This window comes from Liolophura sinensis, chromosome 7, assembly GCF_032854445.1.
Source record: "Liolophura sinensis isolate JHLJ2023 chromosome 7, CUHK_Ljap_v2, whole genome shotgun sequence".
NCBI classification, from domain to species: domain Eukaryota; kingdom Metazoa; phylum Mollusca; class Polyplacophora; order Chitonida; family Chitonidae; genus Liolophura; species Liolophura sinensis.
In genome coordinates, this window is record NC_088301.1 from 40,945,633 (window position 1) to 40,960,369 (window position 14,737).

General features: G+C 36.8%; 2 protein-coding genes across 7 annotated transcripts in view; both read left to right on the top strand.

Annotated features, from left to right (window-relative positions):
- The window catches only part of LOC135471600 (dynein axonemal heavy chain 12-like), a 34,111-nt gene extending 28,506 nt beyond the window's left edge, over positions 1-5,605 (top strand). For all 3 annotated transcript variants that reach the window (XM_064750890.1, XM_064750891.1, XM_064750889.1), the window contains exons 58-67: positions 43-267; positions 555-734; positions 956-1,096; positions 1,282-1,419; positions 1,618-1,851; positions 2,189-2,374; positions 2,785-3,093; positions 3,392-3,529; positions 3,853-3,944; positions 4,322-5,605. In XM_064750890.1, the coding sequence (XP_064606960.1) occupies positions 43-267; positions 555-734; positions 956-1,096; positions 1,282-1,419; positions 1,618-1,851; positions 2,189-2,374; positions 2,785-3,093; positions 3,392-3,529; positions 3,853-3,944; positions 4,322-4,583 (1,905 nt within the window). In that variant the 3' untranslated portion in view covers positions 4,584-5,605. The remainder of the gene's footprint in view (positions 1-42; positions 268-554; positions 735-955; positions 1,097-1,281; positions 1,420-1,617; positions 1,852-2,188; positions 2,375-2,784; positions 3,094-3,391; positions 3,530-3,852; positions 3,945-4,321) is intronic.
- Positions 5,606-8,161: 2,556 nt separating this feature from the next.
- The window catches only part of LOC135469881 (DCC-interacting protein 13-alpha-like), a 32,464-nt gene continuing 25,888 nt past the window's right edge, over positions 8,162-14,737 (top strand). For 3 of the 4 annotated variants that reach the window (XM_064748510.1, XM_064748512.1, XM_064748513.1), the window contains exons 1-7: positions 8,162-8,314; positions 9,384-9,482; positions 9,853-9,912; positions 10,226-10,297; positions 11,680-11,767; positions 12,356-12,397; positions 14,465-14,577. In XM_064748510.1, the coding sequence (XP_064604580.1) occupies positions 8,261-8,314; positions 9,384-9,482; positions 9,853-9,912; positions 10,226-10,297; positions 11,680-11,767; positions 12,356-12,397; positions 14,465-14,577 (528 nt within the window). In that variant the 5' untranslated portion in view covers positions 8,162-8,260. Of the gene's footprint in view, positions 8,315-9,383; positions 9,483-9,852; positions 9,913-10,225; positions 10,298-11,679; positions 11,768-12,248; positions 12,291-12,355; positions 12,398-14,464; positions 14,578-14,737 lie in introns of all 4 variants that reach the window. The other variant, XM_064748511.1, reaches the window with a different exon arrangement.

Below are 14,737 nucleotides of genomic sequence, written 5' to 3' on the forward strand. Positions count from 1 at the left end.
TACCTTCTGGTCTGTTACGTGTTGTTTTTTTTTTTTTTGTAGGTTGTGCCTGCCATCACTGCATTTGTCATGGAAAAGTTGGGAAAGAAGTTTGTGGAACCTCCTCCGTTTGATCTAGCTAAGAGTTATGCCGATTCCAATTGTTGTGCTCCTCTCATCTTTGTTCTGTCTCCTGGAGCAGACCCTACCATGGCACTGCTGAAGTATGCAGATGACAAGGGCTTTGGAGGAAACAAGTTTAACTCTATCTCCCTAGGACAAGGACAGGTATGCAAGTAATACAGCTACAAAATATAGCAAGATTCTAACATGAAATTTATGTGAGACGAAATCACAACATCAGATAGAATTGTGTTCACGTGTTAATCCTTTCATTTTTAATGAATACAACTGACTTGGAGAAGCAGGATTCAGATTAAATGAAATGTATTCCAAGAACTGTTATTAGTAATTTTGTTACCCATTCACTTGTGTGTAATCAGCTATTTTTCTGTGCATTAGCTTTTGCTCAAGTTTTATATGATACAATTTTTATTTTATTTGTCTATTTCTAGGGTCCTATTGCTGCAAAGATGATAGCCAAGGCGAAAGAGGAAGGCACGTGGGTGATGCTCCAGAATTGTCATTTAGCAGTGTCATGGATGACAGCAATGGAAAAATTATGTGAAGATTTCACACCAGAGAACACCCATCAGGACTTCCGTCTTTGGCTTACGAGCTACCCATCTCCTAAGGTAAGTACTGCCGGAAGACTTTTCAAAATGATGATAAATGTTTTCTCACTTCATAACTTCTATGAAGCTTTTGATATTTGAATGTTACAGATTTTCTAATGTTTCTTTTTCACGAGTTGTTTTCACATATTTTTTACAAGTCACTACACACAGGCTATTTAATTTGTTTTCATTTTAAAAGGCTTGGGAGCTGTGGACTGTATTAATTTTTCTGCTTTCAGTTCCCTGTGACAGTCCTCCAGAATGGTGTTAAGATGACAAATGAACCTCCAACAGGTCTACGTCAGAACCTGCTTCAGTCCTACCTGAACGATCCAATCAGTGACCCAGTTTTTTTCGCAGGATGCCCCGGCAAAGAACTTGTAAGGCTCATGTCTTTGTGTTCCCATAAACAGACATAAATATTTACACACAGCTCAAAAGCAGGAACAGTAACTTTGAATTAGACGTGCTTGAAAGCGGGCAATTTTTGTGTACATGTATTTCGCTGAATTCATATAGTGGTTTTAAGTTATAGTTGCATCTTTTGTTTCTCTGCTACTTACAGCAATTCCAGAAGCTTCTGTTTGGATTGTGCTTCTTCCATGCCCTCACTCAGGAGAGGCGGAAGTTTGGTCCCATGGGCTGGAACATTCCCTACGGTTTTAATGAATCGGATCTCCGCATATCCGTGCGACAACTGCAGGTAATGCTGTTACACGTGGCTACATACAAGGTTACCTAATAGCTTCTACATGCTCAACTAACAATGTAGTGTTTCAAAAAGCAGTAACCACTAGTCAAATGCTGTTCTTTTTCTTTTTTTAAGCTTCATACAGAAAACAAAAATAAATGGCAAACCAGTCATTATGAATAATATCATGTATGTGCCTCATGTCCACAGATGTTCATCAATGAATATGATGATGTTCCATTTGACGCCATTTCCTATATGACGGGTGAATGTAACTATGGAGGCCGTGTGACGGATGATTGGGACAGACGCTTGCTCCTGTCTATTCTGGCAGACTTTTACAATGAACACATCATAGAGGATCCTAAATACAAATTCTCCCCTAGTGGGCTGTACCATGCTCCACCTAAGGGAGCCTACAATGACCATGTGGAGTTTATAAAGGTAAGTCTAGAAAGCCGTCAGCACTAAACTATCCCTGCCCTATTTTCACATACACAATATTTATATCTAATATGGACATTATGGATTTTATGACTTTCTCCACAGTCGTGTTTCCAAAAATGTCAGGCACCTAAGCGTACTTACAGGCTTATGACTTGTGGTCACTTGTGGTCAATGTCTTTATCACACTCAGTTATTTTTAAAGGCAGAGATTACAAGATTGGTTTGGTAGTAATGTAACTTACAAACTCTTTTATAGTAAATTTGTGGTGACATTGTTGCTTGAATAAAGACTGCAGGTACTTTGAAATAAGGACATGCATTTTGTTTTCACCAGTCTTTGCCTCACAATCAAACCCCAGAGATATTTGGCATGCATGAAAATGTTGACATCACCCGGGAGCTTCAGGAGACAAAGCTGTTGTTTGACTCTGTGTTGCTGACACAGGGAGGTGGTGGGGGAGGAGGTGGAGGGAAATCAGATGACTCCCTCTATGACATTGCCTCAGACATCCTTGCCAAGGTGAGCCGTTAGCATCTGGAGTTTATCTAAACAGAATAACAGTATTTGCCCCAAAAATTTGCCTTAAAAAAGTGCATTTTTGTAGGCAAGTAAAGATGGTAGAATGTTACAGAAACTCAAATATTTCCAGTAGAATATCACCTTACCTTCCAAATGAACAAACCTGAACACACCTTTATAGGATCAGTGTAACTCTCAGAATCAGGCAAAATTAGTAACATTGTCATAGACTAAATTTTAGGTCAAAAACAGTCTGTGCCGTGCATGCTGTTCAAGCAGTTGACCTTGCCATTTTGGTATTCCATTCCTTAGCAACATAACATGATTTTTGTTTAAAATATTGGTGTATTCATTAAGATGCATTGAAGAGTGGTGCTGTTTCCTAATCTACCATGTGTCTCACCTTGCAGCTGCCAAATGACTTTGACATAGAGCAGGCTATAAAGCTGTACCCTGTGGTGTATCAGGAGAGTATGAATACTGTCCTGGTTCAGGAGATGGAGCGGTTTAACCGTCTGATCCAGATCATTCGCACATCGCTGAAGAACCTGCAGAAGGCTATCAAAGGTTTGGTGGTCATGTCCTCTGATTTGGAAGCTGTCGCCAATAGTCTCCTTATTGCCAAGGTGCCAGCCATGTGGGCAAAGCGATCCTATCCCTCACTCAAACCATTGGGAAGCTACATCAATGATTTTCTGGAGAGGCTCAAGTTCTTACAGGTACAGTTAGCTTAATTGAGATGAGTAAAACTTAATTGGGAGGCTGATATGGAAACTCTGCAGTTCAGGATACCAAACGTATATGTAATTGTCTTGACATAGATATGCATCTAGAATGCGGATAGTTTAACTTTGTGCCAAGCAGGGATGTGGTGTAAGAATGACCTGTCTTGAAGGACACATGAGTTTTGTGAAGATTCCATAGAGTGCAGAAATCTTTTGTTGAGATGTGTTTGACACTAGAAAACATACTACAGCGTATAAGTCTAATGTAATATGCTTTACTGTTTTTTTTCAGGGGTGGTACAGTTCTGGGAAGCCAGCAGTTTTTTGGGTGTCTGGGTTTTTCTTCACTCAGGCATTTTTGACAGGAGTAATGCAGAACTATGCCAGAAAGTTCACCATTCCGATTGACAAATTGGCTTTTGATTTTGAGGTGAGTGAAGCAGCGCCTAACACATTTAAAATGAATGAAAAGCAAAAGCTTTTCTTCAAAATGCTGAAAATAGAAAGAAGTACCAGGTTTTTGTCTGTGGCTAACAGCTCTATTATTTATTCTGTGTGCCTGTTTGTACTTCACATCTTTGACATTCTATCTTTTAACATGGGCCATTCACCTAATGAATTGCGTGAGAAAAAGACATTGTTTTTTCCCAGGATGTTGTAGCTGTGGTAAACCATGTGCTTGTGTCTCCTAACGTTTTGCTGGATTCATGTTGTGACATGGTTCTCAGTAAAGGAATTGTTGTATGTTTGTAGGTGTTGCCAATGGAGACTAGTACCAAACCTCCTGAGGATGGAGCATACATTAATGGACTCTTCCTGGATGGAGCAAGATGGGATAGAAAGGCGTAAGTGTTTACATAGTGATGACTTTAGTTGTGTGATATTAGGTGCAGCCTAGATTACAGTGATAACTCCAACTCAGATGTCAAGAAACTTCTATCAAACTTTTGTGCATATTAGTACTTTGATTATAGAGATAAATTTACACCTGGCAAACTTCAGTCACTAACCAGTAGAATGTAGGTTATTAAATATGCACATGCCTATATATGCGTAAATAAAGTTAAGAGAACTAATGATTGATTAATTGATTGTGAACACATGGGAATATTTTCATACCAACTTTCTAAAAAAAAAAAAAATTCAATGTGGAGAATAGTAAAGTGCTGAATACCCTTCATGCATTATCATCTTACCAACGATTATTCTTTTATGTTTTCAGTGGAATGTTAGGAGAGCAGCTGCCTAAGGTCCTAAATGAACCAATGCCAATCATCTGGCTAAAGCCTGGTCTTAAGGTTGAAATTGACAAAATCGCGGGTCGCTACACCTGTCCTGTGTACAAGACCAGCGAGAGAAAGGGAACTCTCTCAACGACAGGTCACTCCACCAACTTTGTGTTGGCCATGTTCTTACCAACAGACAAACCAACACAACACTGGGTCAAAAGAGCATGTGCTCTCCTCTGCCAGTTAGATGACTAAACTTGGATTTGTGGACATTCATTTTTTGCAGCATAAGCTTAACAAATGTTTTAAGTTTCACGCACATGGTTATATATCAGCGAAAGTCTAAAAGGCTCCCAAACTACAGCCAGTATTGTGAACATTGTCAGCATCTGTAACTTGGTCATTGCAAAATTATAGAACAAAATGAACACTTCGGTGTTACGCATTACTATAAAGAAAGTTTGTTCTATTTTGTGAATAAATTCAAGTATTAAATATAGTACTGTATTCATATCGTGCCACACATTTTTTGGGTGATTTGACCATCAGATTGAGGTTTTATACATATTAAATTGCATATTTTTACCCTTCTATATAATGTAAATATTTTATTACCTAAACTGTTTAAAATTAATATGAATTTCTTGAAGTTAGTCTTCTGTTTGTATTTAATGTGTATATGCTTTTGTTTTTTTTTTTTTAAGTTTTTTGCAATTTGTAAATATTATATATAGTTAATTCATATGTGAAAGTCAGCTACTCCGTGGTCTTGCTGGTGTGTGATACACATGATGAATGTTTGGAGACATTCATTATTTGTTATTTATTGAAGAATTGGGTTTTTATTTATGAAGTGCTTTGCATTTTACAAGCCATCTGTGATTTGTTGAACTGTGATACTTAAGATTAATGTTTACTTTTTTTTTATATCAGATACAATTAATTTGTATGCGCAACATATAATTTTTAACTACATCAGTATTTTTGCCATTGAGCTGGCAGTGGATATGGATTAGGGATCTGAGGGTGGGTATTAAGGGAGAAATATCATTGTAAAGTGTTGCAGATTTTTGCTGTTATAAATTTGGACCAGTATGGGCAGATATTGTTACTCTGATTGGGTGTTTGAGTAGTCATGAGCCTCTCGGATTCAGTAATAAGCACCTCAGAAGGATGGGTCTGAGGGTGGTGACAAATGGGTGTTTTTTTTTTTTTTCTTTAACCATGTTACTATCAAAACTTGTCCAAAAAAATTGCAAATAAAATAGTAAAACTTCACTTGTAACCACTGAAGTCTTGACTTATTCATCCATTTGGTGGTAGTAATATTAGGTGTTTAACGTTGTATTAAGACCACGAGTAAATGGGTGCTATTGCAACATAAAGAATACCGAGTTGTTTGAAACTGTTGTTATGTGCATATAAGAGGGCTTTGTGGAAGCCGGTACTGGTGAAGTTGGCCACACAAATTTAATGCAGTCACAATATAAATGTTTAAACCTTGCTTTTTGGAACCTAGATGAACACCTACCAAATGTGCCATCAGGACCTGGGATATGATCTGGCTCGACATCAAAGATGCCACCAAACAAATTTGTTGAGTCAATTTGTCTGACTTGTGCAATACAGATCTGTACTTCTTTGAGGAAATTCCTTTTCATTAAAAGAAAGGCGTCCAGTTTTTTTCTTTTTTTAACCGTTTCAATTTTCATCAGTGTTGCCCATAATGGGATTGGCATGAATTATCACCTGGAAAGATTAAATTTGAGTCAGTCCTTGCTTTATGCATGGCTCTTTATACAACTGTCGTGGGTTAAGACATGCATGAAGTAACAATTATATTCCAGCTTTAAAAGTCCAGAAATTAAATCCTTTATCATGCATCCAGGAAATCAAATAGGCCTAAGTTGAAATTGCTATAAGAGAGTCCACTGTTAAAACGGACATCATATTGGTCATAGTTGCCATGCAGAGTCAGTACTGTAGAACAGCACTGCACATGATATGGTATGATTTTAAATAGAGAGTACATTATCTCATCTGCTTAGTTTTTGTGTAACCAGTAGAAGCACAGCATTCAATGGCTGAAGATCTTACATCATGGAAGAGTTATCGCCCCCTCATTGTGACACCATGTCTTAATTACCTTTTTTTTTTAACTGTCATTTCATGAAAGTTATGAAATCGAAGCCATTGCTTGACTATTTTAAATAATGATAACTTTATAACTTCCACTGTCGCTTATACAGTACTCACATAAAATGTCATCTAGAATTTTAATCCACAAAAAGTGAGTTTTGTGAGAGTTACTGCCCTTGTGCATACAGTTGTTCAGGGTCATTTCACAGGGGTTACAACTAATTAAAGAACTTCAAGTCCAAATTTCCCTAATATGTTAGGTTCATATAATAAGGCCAATAATCAGAAAATAAATTATATATAGACTATATTGTGTGCATGGTATATAACATGCGGTCATATAATTTTTTGTTCATGCATCATGTGTGATTCACGATTGCCATTGGCTGATCACACGGGTCAAAATGGCATACACATGTCACAGCTGCCCACACTGGGTATATGAATCTCACTGGGGGTTTAAATGCCATATACCTTGCACAACAGGATTACCCGGCAGGATTATAAGGGGGATAACTCAGTTTGGCCTACTGTCGTCTGCTGGAGATGTCTGTTGCTAAAAATGGACGATAACATTGATGTGTCTACAGGCGACAAGAAACGATTTGCATCTCATACCAGCGAAGAATTGCGAGAAAAAAGCCAATGTTATTCCAAAGTCACAGAAACGTGTAATTCAACCGTGCCGAGAATATTTCGCGAATATCTCCTCGAAAAACAAGAAGATGTGGATTTCGAAGCATAAGACCCAGTGAGTCTTAATGAAACTTTATCGCACTTTTACACTGACTGTCACAAAGGCGGCACTCACTACAAAACAAATTCCCTAGAAAGTTTCCGGTACGAATTAAATCGCTATCTGAAAGCTCTGCTCCACTGTAAGAAATTTGACCAATGCAAATGAAATGTTCCAGACAACCATTAATAAACTGAAACAACTTGGCCATGGTACAACAACCCATGCTGTCTGCATGTGACAAGACTTGCATGATATTTCTTAGCTCAGCTTTACATATACTCAAGAATGGCTTTTTATTTGATAAATATTGTTGGGACACAATCGAGCCTGCGGCTCAAGGTTAAAATTTCACACCCAAAGTTTAAAACCCTTCCTAACACGCGGATAACTTATAATGTTCACCAGTAATGAACACGTACGTACCCCAATGAGTTGTTGCCCTTTAATACACACAAATCTCTGTTAACCAAATGACAGGCTTACTTCAAGTCCAGATTTCGTCAATATATTATGTAAGCCTCCACATTAAACGACCAGTAATTAGAAAACAATATACAAGCTATACTTTTGCTTTCACATTGTATTAGGTACTCAGGTTTCATGCGCATACATTTACGCCTATGTACCCGTGTGCGCATCATGCAGCTGTAGAAGCAGGAGAGTTTTTATACCTATAGGCCTAAATAAAGCGTCTTCTGGTCATGGAAACTTAGTGTGATACTTAGACACTTCATACACGTGATTACTGCGTCAAAACTAAGAAGTCAACAAGCTGGACAGAGTGAATGTACGCACAGTGCTATTCAGTCAAATCGTAAGGGATTATTTCACGGTCGTTCACGTCTCCGATCGTTTGAGCTTGGTGGATGACAACAACTGAAGCGAAGACATGTGCGCATGCGCGCCAGTCGGAAGTGCCCTCCTATGTGATGAGCTCTACTAGGTTTATGTCTTGACTAGAGCTGGGTTTGCAAAAACTAATTTTGGCTGGGTAGATATCAGACTTTCCTATGCATAACGAGATTAAATAGTTTCTCAGAGAGCTGCAAACAAAATGCCTGGGATAGAAAAACTTCATCTGGAGGATGCCCTGGAAGACAGTCCGCAGGTAGGCGGAGTTGGTTTTCAGTCGGTACTTGATCCAAACTTTGACAGCACCAGTGCCACCGGCGTCTTAATGCATATTATTGTAAAGACACTCAAGTTTGGCAGCGCATTATGTCAGGGACACATGTTAAGGCTCATTTAGATGGAAGTAAGCAAGACGTGTATATAATTATAATAAGTGGTTGTGAAACGTCGACTCTTTCATTAGCCTGGGGTTACTTTTCTCCACATAAACTGGTTGTGGAACGAGAATGTACAGTACTTACTTAAGATGTTACGTACTGCCAGTGCAAATGCATTAACGTCATATGGTTAGAGGGGTGCCACTAGTATTGCTGCGTTGATTTATGACGACGATGAAATTCTCGTACAGTATTATAGATATTTATGACATGTTGAAACACTTAAATTCCGGTTTTAGAGTGAAGTGAAGAGTTCTGGAAAATTCACTCTCTGAGTTCATCAAGCAACACTGAAACAAATGACTACTGAAGTGTCTGCTTTACACGATACAGTTTGTCAGTTACAATTCACAAAGGATGTTTTATAAGGGTAGTATTATATTTATAATAAAAACTAAGAATTGTGAGCCGAAAATTTGTCGTTCCTAGTCAGATTGGCAAATGAGCCTAAAGAATGTGACAGCTTGCACTGCTGTCACCTGCTAACAAGAGGCCTATATATGTCCTGTATATATGGGTATATACTAGTTGTAGATCTCAGATTTATACTCATCTTGTGTACAAAATATCAATTGATCTGCCTGGGATTAGAAGACTGCATACCCACAAGTCAAAATTGGATGAATGTACCTTGATTTGGTATACATGATTTTCAAGGCTAACACCATCAGCATAGTGATTTTTGAACTGTCTAGGTTATTCACAATTAATGGAAATGGTAGCAAGATTGGCAAACATCTTTTTGGTTATTCGCTTTACAGTTGTAAGAAAGTCGTCACAGTGCTACCAGTTTACATCATGCTCATGTGTATCCTTTTTGATTAATTTTTAGGTCAAGCTTAAACCTTCAGAAATATGTAAACCTAATTTGTTCTTTTTCTTTTCCAGACAAGACGTTTGCTGGGGGTGTTTGAGAAAGATGCAATGATATTGAAAAAGTACACGACTACATTATTTAATTCCTGCCAGAGGATATTAAATGCACAGGTATTTACCAACACTTCCACCATAATTTTAGGTACAGATTTACAACAAGAAATATTAAGATCATATGTAATATATTTATTGGTATTTTCTCTGTACAGTGTGGTCGCTTTGAGTTCCTTTCTGGCCGTATGTGGTACGGTCTGTCATTACCCTGTAGCTGTTCATGGGTTTCCTCCAGAAAGCTGCCCGTGTTCCTTCCGCCATAATGCTGGCGATCATTGTATAGGAGAAAATAGGTGTAAAACATCAATCCAATAAATAAACAAGTTTATTGGTATTGGTATATTTTTGATGTGTTAAATGTTTGAAGTTTACCTTGGTAGGTTGTGTATGTCTGCATCGTTTATCTATTGTTTTGCTTCACTTGTAGAATGAACTCTGTTCTGCCACGCAAGCACTTTCTCAGCACTTGTCGGCTTATGAGAAACAGGTGAGTTTATTGATGGGTAAACCATGCGAAAATTATTTAATTAATTTGTTGTTTATAAATTATAAGTTTCCACTATAAATGAAAACTGTTGCACTTACATAAAAGCAAAATAAATCAGTGTGGTATATGGAGAAGTGAGAACAAAGCATATTTAAGCCAGACACTTTGTCACTTGCCAATTTAATAACCAACAACTTCTCAATCTATCACATTTGCTGACTTCTGATGATCTGAGTACAGTTTGGAGTTAACCATACATTCTGACCAGAAAGGTCATGTAATATGGTGACCATCCTGTTCCTCTTGATTGTAGGACTTCCCATTGGAATCAGATGACAGTATTTTAAGCTCCACCCTTAAACAGTTTTCAAGTTATCTGGATGATGTAAGTTTGCTGTCTTCTATGCAGCTTTTAGAACTCTTAGTACCTTAATGTTCCTAAAATTTGGGACAGATATTAGTAGTGTTGAAAGTAGAATATTACATTTCTTTACCAGCCTTTTGGAAAAGTAAAGATATGAGTATGTTGTTGATTAGATGGTCTAACCATGTGAGAAAAAAGAAATTCAATATTTCTGCTAGAATTACATATATACTGGATAAAATGAACAGACCAGGTGTCCAAATTTTGGAAGAAGTAGGGTGTTCTGTTCGTGTCACTGAAACATTATACTTACATATCTAATTTTTAGGCCAGATATTAGTAGTGCTTAAAGCAAAGAATTATATTTCTTTCCCAATTTTGGGGGGAAAAGTAAAGATATGAATGTCATGTTCATTAGATGAACTAACCATGTAAAAAAAAAAAAAGAAACTAAATATTCCAGCTACAGTTGCATGTTGGATAAAAAGATCAGACCAGGTGTCCTAAAATTAGGGTATACTTACAAAAATGTGCATGTGATAACTTTATTGATAAAGAATAATACCACATGAATTATATTTACAGTCTGGGCAAGAATTAAAATAAAGTTAAAAGTAGAACTTTAATAATAATAAACATCAACAATGTCAAACAAATTCATTTAATTTCTTTGAAGGAATCAATTTAAATTGAATTTCTATATTTATTTAAATATACGTTACATTAAATTTAAGTAAAATGGAAGGCAAATTACCTCCCTTGGACATGTTTTGTTCCCAATATAAAAACAGATAACTCATTGTTAAAAATTAACCTTTCTTTACCCCTGATCCCTACTTTCATTAATATGGTCATTACCTTACTTCTTCATCCGCTTTGCCCGAGACAACAACTTTTTTTTTCATCCTTATGTACTTATCTGAAATAAGTTATATACTACTTCATTTCAGTCACACATAGCAGGTAAACATTTAATTCATTTCATATATGTGACTGTCTACTGGAGACTGTAAATTTTCTCACCGGTTATCATAGATTTAGAATTTGAAATCAGCCCATCACATTTCCAATTTTCTCCTGTTTTCCTTATCTCTCCCATGTTAATTTTGTCAGAATAAATCGTCTGAAAGACTCCGAACAATCCCCTGGCTAAACCTATGCGAGTTATGTACAGATAGATTGCGGTATGAGAGGACTGTGAAAGCACACTTATAGCATAGTGGATACGAGATAGAGGTTAGGAGAGTGGGCATGTACCTTCAAAATGGGTACCATTGGTATGAGTGTTATGATCAGATTTCATTCTATGGAAACTCTTGTTATTTTTTGCTTGTTGGTATATACAGCGAAAATGCTGTATCTAGTATGTGACCGGGCTTTTCCTTACTTCTCTCTATTTGTAGGTCAGTTCTCTTCAGCAAGTGTTAGCCACACAATTAGCAGATGGAATGATGTACCCATTGACAAAGTTTCTTCATGCAGATATGGAGGGTAAGTATTTGATGTATTCTGTAAGGTGCCTGACTCCGAACCACTGGCACACATAAGATGTCAGTTCAGTCCTGGTGTTTAAGGGGCTATTTCAATCCCTCCCTCTTATTTTTCAAGGGTGTTTAGTGAGGAAAAGGCTTGACGTTGTTCATTAGAGATGACTTCTCTTCCACCACTTTTGCAGTATACCATCTTGCCTTTTAAGGTAATTTCAAAGCAGATAGTTTAAAACCAACATAACTCTCAGGCAAAATGAGTAACTTTATGTCATGGAGGAAACTCTAGATGAAAGAGGTGTTAATAAATTGATCTTCATATTTACAACATCATCTTATCAGGGTGCTTATCAAAATATTTGTGAGAGATACAATTTCATGAATGACTTACAAAGTATTAGTCCATTTCATACGATCACTTACCCCCATGATATAAAATTGCTGAAAGGTTTCTGTGCACTGACTAGACTTGGGTCTGTTTTCAGAAATATCCAATATGTATCAAATGTTTCGGATTTGCACATCAGGTAAGTCCTCTCAAAAATTTACTAAAATTATGAATTAAAAAAAATGTATGTTCTTCTATTTCCAGAAATTCTTACAATGTTTGAAATGTTTCAAATAGCCTCAGTTGGTAAGTTGTCTGTTTATATGCTGCTCTGGTTGTCTAACCTGTTGTAGGTAATGGTGGCAGTAAAAAGAAGCTTGTTTTGGGCAGCTTCTTGTTTGAAGATTGAAGATTGCTAAAATACTAATAAGTATCAAACTGATACATTACTGCAGAAATAACAGAAGTTGACATTGCTTGTTGCTTGTATGTAGGTGTCAAGGATACTATTCAATGACTGTTAGTGTATGCCTTTAAAGTTTTAGCCCTAATCAGTCACTTTATGCTCTTGTGCATCTCACACTCTTTTGCTTGGTTTTGGATGTGTTGCCATTTTCATATTAGAAATCATACTGATGCCTGGTTTAAATAAGTTCTCAGCATGATATGGATAAAATAGTGCTAATTTGGCCTAAATCATAATCATTCATTCTTTCATTCTTGTATATCATGGCAAAATGTACTGATGTAGAGGAGTCTCAATGTAAAGGGTAGTGTGTGGTCTTCTGCGTCAGGGTTATCATCATTTAAACCATTGTTGTGGTGTCACTCCATTGTTGTTACTGTGGATTATTTTTCACGAGTCCACACATGGAAGTCTGGATTTTTTGGTAACACTTCAACTGTGTCTCTATAAGGTATCGGTGCTGTCTGCTTGTGGGCTTGTAAAGAACATAAAGCTGTTAAAGGCTATATTTAACCAATTGTCCCACAAACAGCTTGTCAGTGATTCAAACCCAAATACAACTATCCGACTGAGCTGTTGAGGCAGGCTATACAGGCTTGATATTTTAAGGGACTATAATGTTAACTATAGCAGTACATAAACACAAGCAGGTAATCTATCTGACAAGCTGTACAAGTTAAAATCACTCAGGCACAGAACAAAATCCGCTGAATATTTCACCTGTTCATTATCAAGTACAATCCTGGACATAAAGTGTAGGTTCCTTCAGCAAATCCTATATAAGTTAGGATCCATTTCAGAAATTCAGTAGGCTTATATAAGGTAATCCACAATTTTCACAAATGCCATATTAGGCCCACCATACAAGTATAATCCATCATGATGAGTAAAATTTGGTCTTCAGAAAGCTAATATAAGAGCCAATCTTCCAACCAGGTGTGTATTTCCGTATGTAAATCTAGTAACATATAATTGAAGCGAGCAATATACATAACCGCCATCAACAGAAAGCACACTTTAACAGATCAAAGTTTCCTCAGCTCTTAAAATGCACATTTACAGTTATAGTTGTGCACTGAATGTCTGTAGATCAATGTCTTACAAATGCACAGATACAGAGTGCGAACTTCATTTGGTTATCCTTCACTAAGATTACATGAAAAATGTTGCATGTTAACTGAGCTTTCACATGTTGGTGAAGGAAGTGTGGCCATGATGCCCCCCCCCCCCCCCTCCCACTCCCACCTCACTAAGATTCGTTATTATCAACGAATCAACAGTTACTCGTGTTTTATTGACTACATAAATCATGCATGTCCTCTATGGAAGCTTGTAGTAAAAGGCAACTAACATAGAGCTCTCCCTTATGGGTGCCATGAACAGAATACCTTTAAGGTCATTTTCATATCCTAAAGACCCCTTGTGTGTTGCATATTTTGACTGTGGTGTTGTACTTGAACATTTAAAAACATTTTTAATCATGTAAGGATATTGTCTGCAACTATTCAATATGGTTTTTGAATTTTGACGGTTTTTTTGGGTTGTGACAAAGAGGAACTTCTTTGCTTTTTGTTCTGATTTGCTGTTTGCTTGTTCTAAAATATTTTTTTTTTCGTGATATTGCTAAAACACTGCCTATTTGGTTTCAGACAAAAATTGTTGACTCATTCATTCATTGAGTATATCCATCAATCTGTTCTTTCTACGTGTATATATTATTCCATCACCACAGTAGCTGGTGGAGAGAATAAAGCATCTTGCATTTCTCATGTAGGAGTATGTTTATTGGAGCATTTAAGTGAGTTTACCTGATCTGTTCTTTTTTGGCATGATGGGTAGAGTCAGTCATTGTTAATTTGTATTGTAATGAAAAGTGTAAATGTTTTTTTTTTTCTTACTTTCTCCAGAACATGAACAAGCTTTGACCAAATTCACAAAATTACCAAAGAAAAAAGACAATGAAAGACAAAGACTTGATGCAAATGAAGAATTGTATGTGATGAGAAAGAAATTCCACCAGGTAAGAGAGATATAGTTCTTGAATATGCTTTCTTTTTTTCACTAACTTTACAAGTAATCATTTAGCAAAATAAAATATCTAAATCCAGGGAAAATTACTCGACTTCATTGACAAGGTTAGAAGTAACTGTGAGCAAATACATGCATGATAGTGGATATCC